The following is a 12,624-nucleotide window of genomic DNA, read 5'->3' on the forward strand; positions in this document are numbered from 1 at the left end:
CAAGTCAAGTCATGTCAAGTCCGCTTTTATTTTCAGTGTCTTCATATGCGCAGGTCATACAATACGTTTTCTCTCTCTACCATGCCATGACATAGACATACACAGGACTGACGTTTACAGACTGACATCAAAGTGCAAGACAGGACAAGTAAAAGTGATGGACCAATAACAGTAAAGTGATAATAAATAACAACTGAGTATTTAACATCGGTGAGTGACAGTGATGCACCAGTGTTGAACCAGTAACAATAGGTGGTGAGTAATAAGGTTGATACTGTTACTGAGCCGGTCGCGACAGTACAGAAGCCAGCCACCGCACCCCCCTCTGCAGAGCTAAATGGACACCTCGCGGAGCTGAACGTATGGTTCTCCCAGGCTGAAATGTCCGGTTACGTGGCGCTATTCCGACATGTCGCTATTCCAACGTTAATGTCTATTGTCGGAATACCGACACGTTTTCCACCGTCCGCCGCTATTCCTACATGCCGCTATTCCGACAGCCCTAACCTTAACCCTAACCCTAACCCCTAAAAAGTGTCGGAATAGCGGCATGTCGGAATAGCGCTATGTCGGAATAGCGATTGCCCCCCGATGTCCATTGTCACCCGGTACATTAGCAGACAGTGCGAGGTCCTGATTAGCCTTGAATTGATGCCATCGGCATCCTTGAATTTTGGCCGGGAAAAAATGCCATGCCCTCTTTTGTCCTGGGAGTGTGGATTTGAAGCCACACACACACACACACACACACACACCTCTGGAAGTGCGATTCCTGTTATATCAACTTCATTGCAGAAGAAGTTGAAACCTAGCTTTAGTAGAGTAGAGTAGAGTAACTTTATTGATCCCATGGGGGAAATTAAGGAAGAAGGGAAAAATATAAGTGAAAGGACAAAAAGAGAATGTTAGACCGGGCGTTTTGGAGACAGCGGATGGGTGGGTAGTTGGCCGTGCAGGCAGGCAAGAGAAGAGAGAGAGAGAGAGAGAGAGAGAGAGAGAGAGAAATGGGTCAAGTTGAGAAAAAAATGGTTGATCCTAGAGCTTGGAAATAGTGAGGTGTTACAGTGGAGAGGAGAAATGGAACTGTGACACTGGGGGAAAAGGAGAAGAACAGATTAGTAGATCAAATAGAAGGGGTGATGAACTGGGAGAGAGAGAGAGAGAGAGAGAGAGAGAGAGAGAGAGAGAGAAAGAGAGAGAGAGAGAGAGAGAGAGAGAGAGAGAGAGAGAGAGAGAGAGAGAGAGAGAGAGAGAGTGATGAGGTGATGGTAATTGTGATGGAAAGACCAAAAAGAGGAGAGCTTAATGCGGTTTGATCGTTGATGCAAAAGACAGAGGCACATGCATTTCATTTGAATACATTTGGATTTGGAAGTAATTTTAATACGGATTGACGCTAAATGGCAAATGTGACATATGGAATGCAGTCACTCAGGCATGGAGACAAGATAATCCTTTATTTTCTCTTCAAGAGAGAAATTTTGCTTGGGCATGAGTGTGTGTGTGTGTGTGTGTGTGTGTGTGTGTGTGTGTGTGTGTGTGTGTGTGTGTGTGTGTGTGTGTGTGTGTGTGTGTGTGTGTGTGTGTGTGTGTGTGTGTGTGTGTGTGTGTGTGTGACTTTCTGTCTGTCTGTCTGTCTGTCTGTCTGTCTCTCTCATTCACTCACTCAATCACAGACAGAGACAGACAGACAGACAGACAGGCAGAGTGTCTGGGGCAGAGACAAAGGGATAAGCTGAAGGATGCCAGAGGAAGAAGTACCTGGTATGGTGTGTTCCCTCTGATGTAAGCGTGCGATCACACCACCGGCGTTGAACGCGTGGAAAGATGCGGAAGTAATTGTCTTTGTATGGGAGAGCAGGCGGCAGAAGCGTTAAAAGCCGCAAAAGCGCTTCTAGAGCCGAGGGCGTCAAAAGCGTCAAAAGCCGAGGGCGTCAAAAGTTGAACTTCATCTAAAAATATGTAATGAGCTCGGCGCCAGCAGCCATCATTCAATGGAATATTCACATTTTTCTAAACGCGGGCTTCGGTTGATCGAGATCCCTGGTCGAACGCTTCAGGTTGAATCGTTTGCCGTGTTCAATGCCCCTGACCTGTGCTTTCCAGGCCAGAGTCAGCAGCGTTGTAGCTCTTTCAAACAGGATGAAAGGACATAAAACTTTCTGCAGTTTGTGGTTCAAAAGACAAAAAATGTCTTCCAAGTCTTCTCAACTCCTACAGTAAGCTTGACAACGACATATGGCAAATAAAGCCTTAGCTGAAAGGGATATGAGTGTACATAATCTTCCACTTACAGTAATACGAGTATCAAATTGCATTGCATTACCCATTGAAAGGTTCTTCAGATATAAGACACGCTATAAGAAGAGACACTCTCTCAAGTCAGTGTAATATCACCCATGAGCGGTTGGCCTGTATGAGTGTATGCATGCCCATCTCCAGGCTCTTCGTCGCCATGTGAACTCTCCCCCCCAAGTTTGGCACTGTGTGGAGACAAGGGCATGCTACTTTTGCTGTTAACTATTTTCTTTTGTTGTACGGTAAATGACTGCAGTCTCTGTCTCTGTCTCTGTGCCTGTCTGTCTGTCTGTCTCTCTGTGTTTCTTCAAATACGGATTTCATTTAGCTGTGTGTATCATCTGTCTTGTGTGTCGTGGTTCTGACTGGCTCTTTCAGATGACTTTGAGTTTGAGTTTGAAACAATAGCTATCATGTGTTGCCTCCCTGTCTGTAGCTCAGCGCACTCTCACACATGCACACTCACATGCACAAGAACAGACACTTTTCTTATGCCTGTCTCTCTGTCTGTCTGTCTGTCTGTCTGCCTGTCTGTCTGTCTGTCTGTCTGCTTTTCTGTATCTCATACTCTCACACTGGAAGCTCACATGCCTGCACATAGGCAGAGACCCTCTGGCTGGCTGTCTGTCTGCTTTTCTATATCTGTAGCATAGTACTCTCACACTGCAAGCTCACATACCTGCATATAGGCAAAGACTGTCCTTATGGCTGTCTGTCTCGTTCTGTCTGTCTCGCTCTGTCTCTGTCTGTCTGTCTGTCTGTCTGTCTGTCTGTTTCGCTCTGTCTGTGGCTCAGCACATTCTCACACATGCCCACTCACATGCACAAGAACAGACACTTTTCTTATGCCAGCATGTCTGCCTGCCTGCCTGCCTGTCTGTCTCTCTGTCTGTCTGTCTGTCTGTCTGCTTTTCTATATCTGTAGCATAGCACTCTCACACTGCAAGCTCACATACCTGCACATAGGCAGAGACTGTCCTTATGGCTGTCTGTCTGTCTGTCTCCTTCTGTCTGGCTGTCTGTCTGTCTGTCTCGCTCTGTCTGCCTCGCTCTGTCTATCTATCTGTCTCTCTCGCTCTGTCTGTCTTTATGTCTGTCTCAGCTTCTCTGTTACTCTTGTTAATGCACACACCAGCAGCCACCCACCAAGATTCCTACGAATTGTATACCTTTTCCTTCATATTTTCTCTTCCAACAGCAGGATAGATTGTCCTTTTTGGCTCTTTGTGTGAGAAATTGAATATTTCATTTTTAGGAGGGCGTTGTTCCTGGACACTCTCAAAAGAAAGAAACACATCCAGCAGTCTCCCAGTTTACTGGCACTGCGACGGCAAGCTCATCTGTCTAGTCTGCCCCTCTGCTTCTATTTGGTTTGGGCGTGTGCCACCGACGCATGATTAAATCGGAAACAGTTCAGAGTGACCTAACCTGAATAAATCATATTCACTTTGCGCACACCGTAGCGTTGCCTGCACTGGCTTTTGGGGAAGAGACAGACTTGATCGAGTTGTCAGGAAGAAAGCAAATCTTGGCCTCTTTTTTTCCTCCATCTTGGAATGTATCCGACGAAAGACTTTCTTTTATTGTCTAAAATTACTGATTTGATCTGGAATGCCATGAAAAGCTCTGTCTGGTCTTTTTATAACGGAGTGTTTCATGAAGTCGTTGTGATACTTATGATTGCGTTGGAGTCTAATCTCACTCACTTATCGACACTGCTTCAACTGATTTACGACCAGAAGTGAGAGAAGTTCAACGTGGTGTAGCGTCCAGTGACAGAGGGGAAGAGAAGCCCCTAAATGGACAAGGCCAAATGTTTGCACATGTACATAATAAGACACACATGTGGTCAGAATTAAAGTTTTCAGCCGTTAGCCACGAACTGAGCTGAAGCATTTTTGGCCGTGGCCGACCATACTGTGAAATGGCCTGCCTTACTATGAAATGTATCAGAGTAAAACCAGTCAGGGTTTTTTTCAATTTAGAGGAGAAATGCCCTCAAGGTTTTCCCTTCGGGGTTCCATTTTTTGTTTTGAGTGTGAAGATTCTCATTCATTTTAGTCCTGTTATCCGAGGGAGTTAAGTCATAAGCAATTGGTCTTCTTTTCATGATGGAGCTTTTTGTTATCTTTACCCTCCTGTTTTGGTGTCTGTTGCTTATCTTGTGTGCCTGTCCATCTGTTTCTCTGTGGTCTCTATCCTCCCTTTGCTTTTTCACCTGAGATGTCAGTGTTTCATTCTTGCCCTTATACGGGTGTGTTACTTAGGGGTGCCTATGTGTTCTTATCTTAAGGTATCTCAGGTATGGGGTAGAGGGAAGGGAGTAGGGAGACGTGCCTTTCCCTCATATGGCTCTCCTTTCTAGCTCTTAACACCTCAAGTCTCAAATGGTGAATAGGCCCACCGGTGACCCCATCTGCAGTAAGAGGTTAAGGTATCTCAGGTATGGGGTAAAGGGAAGGGAGTAGAGAGACGTTCTGAGTCTTTCCCTCATATGGCTTTCCTTTCTAGCTCTTAACACCTCAATCCACAGATTGTGAAGATCCTGATTCATCCAGGTCATCCACAGCCCCCCAAGTTTCCCCCTGGTCTTTTTGGCCGTTTGCTGTCCTGCTCTATTATTCTCCTTCTCCTCCTCCTCCTCCTTCTCCTTCTCCTTCTCACTTTCTCCTCTTCTCTTCTCTTCTCTTCTCTTCTCTTCTCTTCTCTTCTCTTCTCTTCTCTTCTCTTCTCTTCTCTTCTCTTCTCTTCTCTTCTCTTCTCTTCTCTTCTCCTGACTAGGGTTATCGTCATCTCTTCTCTTCTCTTGTCTTGTCATCTCTTCTCTTCTCTTGTCCGCCCTTCTCTTTGATAGATTTTAAATGAATATATTTTTCTTTTCTCCTCTCCCCCTTCGTTGGCTACTGTGTGGGGAGACATGAATGCAGGAGTCTAGCCCATGCTTAAGTGTTTAGAGGCTCCTCCTCCTCATATGGTTCCCCTTTTTGGTTCTTATCTTGCACCTCCAGCCGCTGAATTTCCCTCTGGTCTTTTTCCTCTCCTATCCCCTCCTCTCCTCTCCTCTCCTATCCCCTCCTCTCCCCTCCTCTCCTCTCCTCTCCTCTCCTCACCTCTCCTCACCTCTCCTCTCCTCTCCTCTCCTCTCCTCTCCTCTCCTCTCCTCTCCTCTCCTCCACACAACATCTGCTGTGGCAATACTTTGCATGGTGACAATTGCTCCTCTCCTCTCCTCTCCTCTCCTCTCCTCTCCTCTCCTCTCCTCTCCTCTCCTCTCCTCTCCTCTCCTCTCCTCCCCTCTCCTCTCCACACAACACCTGCTGTGGCAATACTTTGCATGGTGACAATAACCTTTCCTCTCCTCTCCACTGATTCCGTTTGGTTCCTTAGTTGTAGCCCTTATTTTCTTATGTTCGTGTGTATATATATGTGAGTGAATTCACTGTTCTCTATTCTCCTGTGTTTATATTGCCTTTCCCCCTTTCTCCTTCCCTCTTTCTCTACTTGCACCCCCTTTTCTTCTTCCCTGTCCTCCCCCCTCTCTCCGTCGTCTCCCATTTCATGACATTCTCTCCTCTCTCTTCTCTTCCCCATATCCCTCTTCTCTCCCACCTCTTTCATTTCCTCCCAATTCATTCTGCATTCTTTCCCTTATGGCATGACCTCATAATTCCTCTGCCCCATCCCCCCCCCCCCCCGCTGAAATACTCAACACCACACCACCATACCCACCTTTTCTCCACCACCTCCTTGCTCCACCTAAGAATCCTATTCTCTCTCCCACAACCCCTCTGCCCACACCTGACCCCACCACTCCATCCCTGCTATACTGCCCTACAATTTCAGAACGCAGTACCTCGAAATTGATTTTATACTGGAAATTGGCTTTAAAATACCTTCTTTGTCTTGTGTCAAAAAATGTTGGGTCCAACTTTGTCCCGTTTCAGAAAAAACGATAAAAAAAAAGGATTATACTGCGCTTTTTTGTTTTAAGAGGTTACGTCGTACAAGCCAAAAACGCAGTATATCACGTGATATACTTCTCCACAAATGCCAACAAATCAACACCTCTCCCAACCCCAACGCTCTCCCCTCCATCGCAACCCCTTTGTGTCACCTTTCATAACTCCATAGCACTTTCCCTTCCCGAAACCCCATACCTTCCAAAATACCCCCTCCTACCCTCATATCCCCTATTTACCTACCCGTAACATCCACCCCCATACGACCCTTCACATCCCTCAGTCTCCAACCTGCTACCCGACCCAAATTAACTCACGTTCATAACCCTTCTTCTATTCCCCATAACCCCTCTACACTCCTCACTCCCCCATAACCCCTCTTCCCTTTAACCCATACCCCCTACCACCCATCTCCAATGACAATCCACCACACTCAGCCCTCCCAAAAACAAAAAAGAAATAGCTTAAATATGAGTAATATGAGGAATAGGACACTGTTGTAGTAAGTAGTAGGCATATATGCCAGTATAATAATAATATGACGTTTTGCGTAGATCTTTTTCGTACGGACTGCCCCAAGGTACCAGATCTTGCAGTCATTTGTCTACGGTTCATCTTTTTCATTGGGATTATCATCAAGTAGCCTACCAGATCCACACGGGCCACAAGCACTACATCATACCTCCCATGCAGCCCAACTGCCTGCCCCCAAATCCTTCTTCTCTTTAAAATAAAATAATAATATAGTCCTGAGAACAAAAAGTGAAATATAATGTTATATTTTAATATTTGTCATATAAGACTCCCTCACCTACCATATGCATGAGCCTGCAGCTCTCTAAATTTGCGAAATGTTGACACAAGTTGACTCACTCCACCACTCACGAGTCTCCATTCTCTGCCACCCCCAGGTACCAGATCCACACCATCCGGTCCACGCAGTCCAAGTGCCTGCTCCAGAACCATTGAGAGTATATAGAATATACATTATATATTCTCTCAATGCCCAAAACCCTTCTTCCCTTTGAAATAAATTTGTAATTATAGTCCTAAGAAAAACAAAAATGTTATACAGTAAATATAAAATTATAGATCTTTTTCATATTGCAGCCATCTACCATATCCACAGCCTGCAGGCCTCTACATTTGTAAAATTGCGTTTGATTTGAGTCCAGGTCAAGTGACTCCACTCATGAGTCCTCATTCTCTGCCGCACCCCCCAGGTACCAGATCCACACGGGGCTCCATTCCTCTACATTTGAGAAACTTTGAGTCAGGTTTGATTTGAGTCCAGGTCAAGTGACTCCACTCATGAGTCCCCTTTCTCTGCCACCCCCCCAGGTACCAGATCCAAACAGGCCTACAGTCTGCCACCATCCATTCCACACAGCCCAACTGCCTGCCCCCAAACCCCTTCTGCTCTTTAAAATAAAATAATTAAAGTCCTGAGAAGTGAAACATAGTAAAAATAATCTTATATTTAGATGTTTTTCATTTGGGACTCTTCCTCACCTAGCTGCAGCTCTCTAAATTTGTGAAATTTCGAGTTTGACTCACTCCACTCATGAGTCCTCATTCTCTGCCGCACCCCCCCCCCCCCCCCCCCCCCCCCCCCACCCACCCCCCCCCCCCCCCCCTCCCCCCCCCCCAGGTACCAGATCCACACGGGGCTCCAGCACTCCGTGATTCGGCCCACGCAGCCCAACTGCCTGCCCGTGGAGAACATCACCATGCCCCAGAAGCTGCGAGAGGCCGGCTACGCCACCCACATGGTGGGCAAATGGCACCTGGGCTTCTACAAGCGCGGCTGCATGCCAACCCAGCGTGGCTTCGACACTTTCTTCGGCTCGTTGCTGGGCAGCGGTGACTACTACAGCCACTACAAGTGCGATGGGCCCGGCATGTGTGGTTACGACCTCCACGAGGGAGAGGTATTGATGTTTTAATTCAGTTTCATCTTGAAAAATAATTCATGAATAATTAGTGGAGGGCATAGATGTTTAGCTCGGCCGCAGCTGTGGCCTAGTGGTTAGGGAGTTGGTCTTTCATTTACCATTTCACTTATCGTTTTTATGTGTGCTTAACTGCACTGTACTGTACTGTAATACACATTAAATATATCACATTAAAAGAGCTGCATTATGCTTCAGTTTCACCTTCATACATTCTCCTACGTGTATTTTGAGGGACCTACGAGTTTTGTATGATGCGTAGAGTTCCCTCTTAACCCATTATTATTATTTTATTGTTTATTTCCCATCAGGAAGCAGCCTGGGAGCAGGACCGTGGGGACTACTCCACACTGATGTTCACCCAGAAGGCCATCCGCATCTTGGCCACCCACGATCCTCAGCGCAAGCCCCTCTTCCTGTACCTGGCCTACCAGGCGGTGCACTCGCCTCTCCAGGTGGGAATAATGATCATAATTACGAAATAATTATTGGAAATAATACCTTAAAAATACCTTAAAGGTACACTGTGCAGGAAATGGTCAAAAAAGGTACTGCACCTATGCTGCTCATTGAAACTGGGTTACATATTGCCAAATTTGATCTTTTCATGAAAGTTCACTAAGTAATAAACTAATATTTTCTATTATGGCCCAAAAACAGCTAATTCTGGAAATTCAAAATGGCGGACCATGGAGAAGATCCCCTTTTCATGTATGAAAAGTGCAATTTTCCCAGTCATAATGAATACTTAGAATTTGATGGTGGTCGTAAGTATTCATGAAAAAGGTAACATTAGTGAATGGGTAGCATGAATTCTGTAAATAAACAACTAAAAATCTTACACAGTGTACCTTTAAATAATGTTGTTGTGCCCATGTGGTAAGAGGATGATTTGTGAGAACATGCTGCCCATCATCACTTGAATTGAGGCTTATATTTGTGTCAACTCGGAAATCAAAATCTAGTTGAGTCAACCTACAAACTTAAAGCAGGCAGGCAACTCGATTTTTAAAGTTTAACTGCCTTGCAATGTTTTACAGTGCAGCACAGAAGTCCTGTAGGCCAGGGTGTCTTTACAACTGAGACCGATATTCTTTTTTTTTCTTCAGGTGCCTGCGCGATACGTGGAGCGCTACAAATCCATCCCCAACCTGCACCGCCGCAAGTACGCCGCCATGGTCAGCTGCCTGGACGAGGCCATGCACAACCTGACCATGGCGCTCAAGCGCTATGGCTACTACCACAACACGGTGATGGTCTACTCTTCCGACAACGGCGGACAGCCCATGGCCGGGGGCAGCAACTGGCCCTTGAGGGGCAGCAAAGGCACCCTGTGGGAAGGCGGGATCCGGGCGGTGGGGTTTGTGCACAGCCCGCTGCTGATGAAGAAGGGCACCCGCTGCAACGGCCTGGTGCATATCACCGACTGGTACCCGACGCTGGTGACCCTCGCCGGGGGCTCGCTGGGTGAAGGCCAGAACTTGGACGGCTTCGACGTGTGGGAGACCATCAGCGAGGGCCGACCGTCGCCGCGCCGGGAGATCCTGCACAACATCGACCCGATCTACATCCGCGCCAAGAACGGCTCGTGGAAGGTTGGTGCTGCTCTGTGGAAAAAGTTACCTGGCCCACTTAAAGAAATGAGGAGTTTAAACGGTTTCAAGACACATTTAAAAAAAATAATAAATTAATTTTAAAAATAATTAAACAAAATGACTAGAGTGTCAACATTATGTGTCAGGTGATTTCAAGAATAATTTTAAATGTAATTTCTTTTTAATATAGCCTACTCTTTTTTCGATGTGTTTTGAATGAATGTGGTATGAATATGCATATGTAAGTATACAGTATATGTATGTGAGTATGTGTAAGAATGCCATCTTATGTCCTAGCCTAGGATGTAAGGGACCACAATGGTAATAAGTCTTCACACTTTTTTGTGTACATCCCTGTCTATTTATCCGTTTCAATGTATGGTTATTGTTGCTGTACAATGTTTTTACATCTAATAGACTAAATAAATTCATTCATTCATTCAAGGCCGGCTACGGGATCTGGGACACGTCGGTGCAGGCAGCGCTGCGCGCGGGCCACTGGAAGCTGCTGACGGGCGTTCCGGGCTACGGCGACTGGATACCGCCGCAGACCTTCTCCAGCGCGCTGCTGTCCAAGCGCTGGCAGAGCGAGCGTGTGCAGTCGGACCGCGGGCAGACGGTGTGGCTGTTTAACATTAGCGCCGACCCGTATGAGAGGCTGGACCTGAGCCGGCAGTATCCGCACGTGGTTAAGAAGATGCTAATGAGGCTAGCGAGGTATAATCGGACCGCTGTGCCGGTACGCTACCCAGCTAAGGATTACCGATCGAACCCGCAATATAACGGAGGCGTGTGGGGCCCCTGGTTCCTGGACGAGGAAGACGAAGAGGAGGAGGAGGAGGAAGAGGACAACAATAACGTGTTCAGTAATCATTTAGGCCAGACGAAGCGGAAAGGGAAAATGTGGAGGAAAAGCAAGCTCCGGAGGAAGGGGTGAGAAAGGGCTGTTCTGTCAAAACGAGCTGCTTTGTCTGCTTTTGTTGTTGACATAACCCAAAACCAAAACCCCTATCCAACCCTATCCACTGACCAAAGGACTGGCTTGAAGGTCAGCTCGATGGCTCGGCCATATTGACAGGACACGGACAGGATTAATAGCATCTCCAAGGGTTTTATTTTTGCCCCTCCTCCTTTTTTCCCAGTGAAGTCTCAGAATCTCAGGGAATGAGACAGACTCTGTTGTCTCTGTTGCTAGTTTGGTCGCCTCCACTGATGTTGAATTTTTAATCGACTTTTGTATCACGTTTTCTACGTCGATCGCCGACAATGTTCCCCCTCCCGGGAGGAGGACAAAGTGAGCCACTTTAAACACTACTGTTTTTGCCCTCCCCGACAAACCTCAGACTGTGTGTTGTGGATGGGCTGAGATGACATTAAGAGTTTATTTGTTGTCTTTATTTCGATGCATGCTTGAATTTTATTTCAGTGAATCAGAGTCTTAATGCATTTCTTGTATAGTTTAGATATTATAGGCAACAAAGTAGAATCTTATTCAAGATTTTTGGAACAGACGGAGCCAAACGTTTGGCTGGACTTAAAAGAGTTATATTCAAATGACTTTTTAAAAGCTTGAAAATGTTTTTTTATCAGCCATGGTGCATTAAAGATGTTGAATTTTCATGTTACTGTAAAACTCTGAGAGAAATAAGTGTCCGAGTACCAAAAGACCTCAGAAGACAGCTCAGTGGACAAGAATCTTTGAACCCACATATGTACATGGATGATCTCTCTCTCTCTCTCTCTCTCTCTCTCTCTCTCTCTCTCTCTCTCTCTCTCTCTCTCTCTCTCTCTCTCTCTCTCTCTCTCTCTCTCTCTCTCTCTCTCTCTCTCTCTCTCTCTCTCTCAGTTTTGCCTGGGCGGGATCCAGCTCAACTTGAATGTAGAACAAATAAAGCATTCTGAAAAGCAAACCTCTCCTCCATCTCTCTTGCTCTCTCTGTTCTGTTCTGTTCTCTCTCTCTCACTTTGTCTTTTCTCTTACTCTCACTTTTTCCAAATTTTATTACATGCTGTGGTTTTCTTCCTTCACGTGTAAAGGAGAGGGTCCGTGCATCTAATTAGGCTAATACGAGCATCCTGTATCTCTATCCGACACATACTACATACTAGCATATGGGAGTGTTCTTCTGCGCGTCTGTAACACGTTAGAAGCATTTTTTCCCCTCCTATTCTTTTCCTTCAGGCTCCGCGATCTGGCAAGCAGCTGCCTTAATACCTTCTCTTTTATTTTAAGTGGAAACGACTATAAAGCCCAGACTTTGTCTGTAAGGCAAGGCTGCAAGGTTAACCCATTAAATTGGTTGGAGGATCTTTAAAAATCCGAGATTCCTCCTTCCCACCCCATAGCTATCTCATTCGCTGCCTAATTGTTGCAAAATGAAAAGTGGAATACTTGTCACGGGTCACATGAGATTTTTAGGCCTATAGCAAAATAATCGTACTTAGAGCAAGTGTTGCCAAGAGGTCACTAGTAAACATGCACATTTAGCCCAAAAACTGTGAAAACTTCGAAAACAGTGACTGTTTGTGACTTTTTGTGACTGTTGACTGCCAGAGGCTTAATGAGAACCGCCATAATTGCTTTTGCTTTATTTGCGGTCTCAAGTTTATTCGTTAACTGACAACCAATGACCACTCACTGAACAAGGCTGGTTGTGTCCAAGTACTCTTACTTGTGAGATCACTGTACTGTATATGTGAAGTACGCCCTTGGCTCACGAGCCACTTCTCCGTGCAGTACTTGCTTGAGATAAACTTTCCTGGTTCCAAATGCATTTAAACTGTAATAGGAACAGTACAAATAGTACTCACTCTTGTCCT

The 12,624-nt window shown here is 45.9% G+C and overlaps 1 protein-coding gene across 1 annotated transcript in view; it reads left to right on the forward strand.

The window, feature by feature from the left end:
- arsj (arylsulfatase family, member J) overlaps positions 1 to 11,573 on the forward strand; it is a 36,163-nt gene extending 24,590 nt beyond the window's left edge. Inside the window, exons 2-5 of the mRNA XM_063186375.1 lie at positions 7,909 to 8,188; positions 8,521 to 8,664; positions 9,319 to 9,804; positions 10,250 to 11,573. Of these exons, the coding sequence (XP_063042445.1) occupies positions 7,909 to 8,188; positions 8,521 to 8,664; positions 9,319 to 9,804; positions 10,250 to 10,741 (1,402 nt within the window). The 3' untranslated portion in view covers positions 10,742 to 11,573. The remainder of the gene's footprint in view (positions 1 to 7,908; positions 8,189 to 8,520; positions 8,665 to 9,318; positions 9,805 to 10,249) is intronic.
- Positions 11,574 to 12,624: the final 1,051 nt, after the last annotated feature.

The sequence above is a fragment of the Engraulis encrasicolus genome, chromosome 21, assembly GCF_034702125.1.
Source record: "Engraulis encrasicolus isolate BLACKSEA-1 chromosome 21, IST_EnEncr_1.0, whole genome shotgun sequence".
NCBI classification, from domain to species: domain Eukaryota; kingdom Metazoa; phylum Chordata; class Actinopteri; order Clupeiformes; family Engraulidae; genus Engraulis; species Engraulis encrasicolus.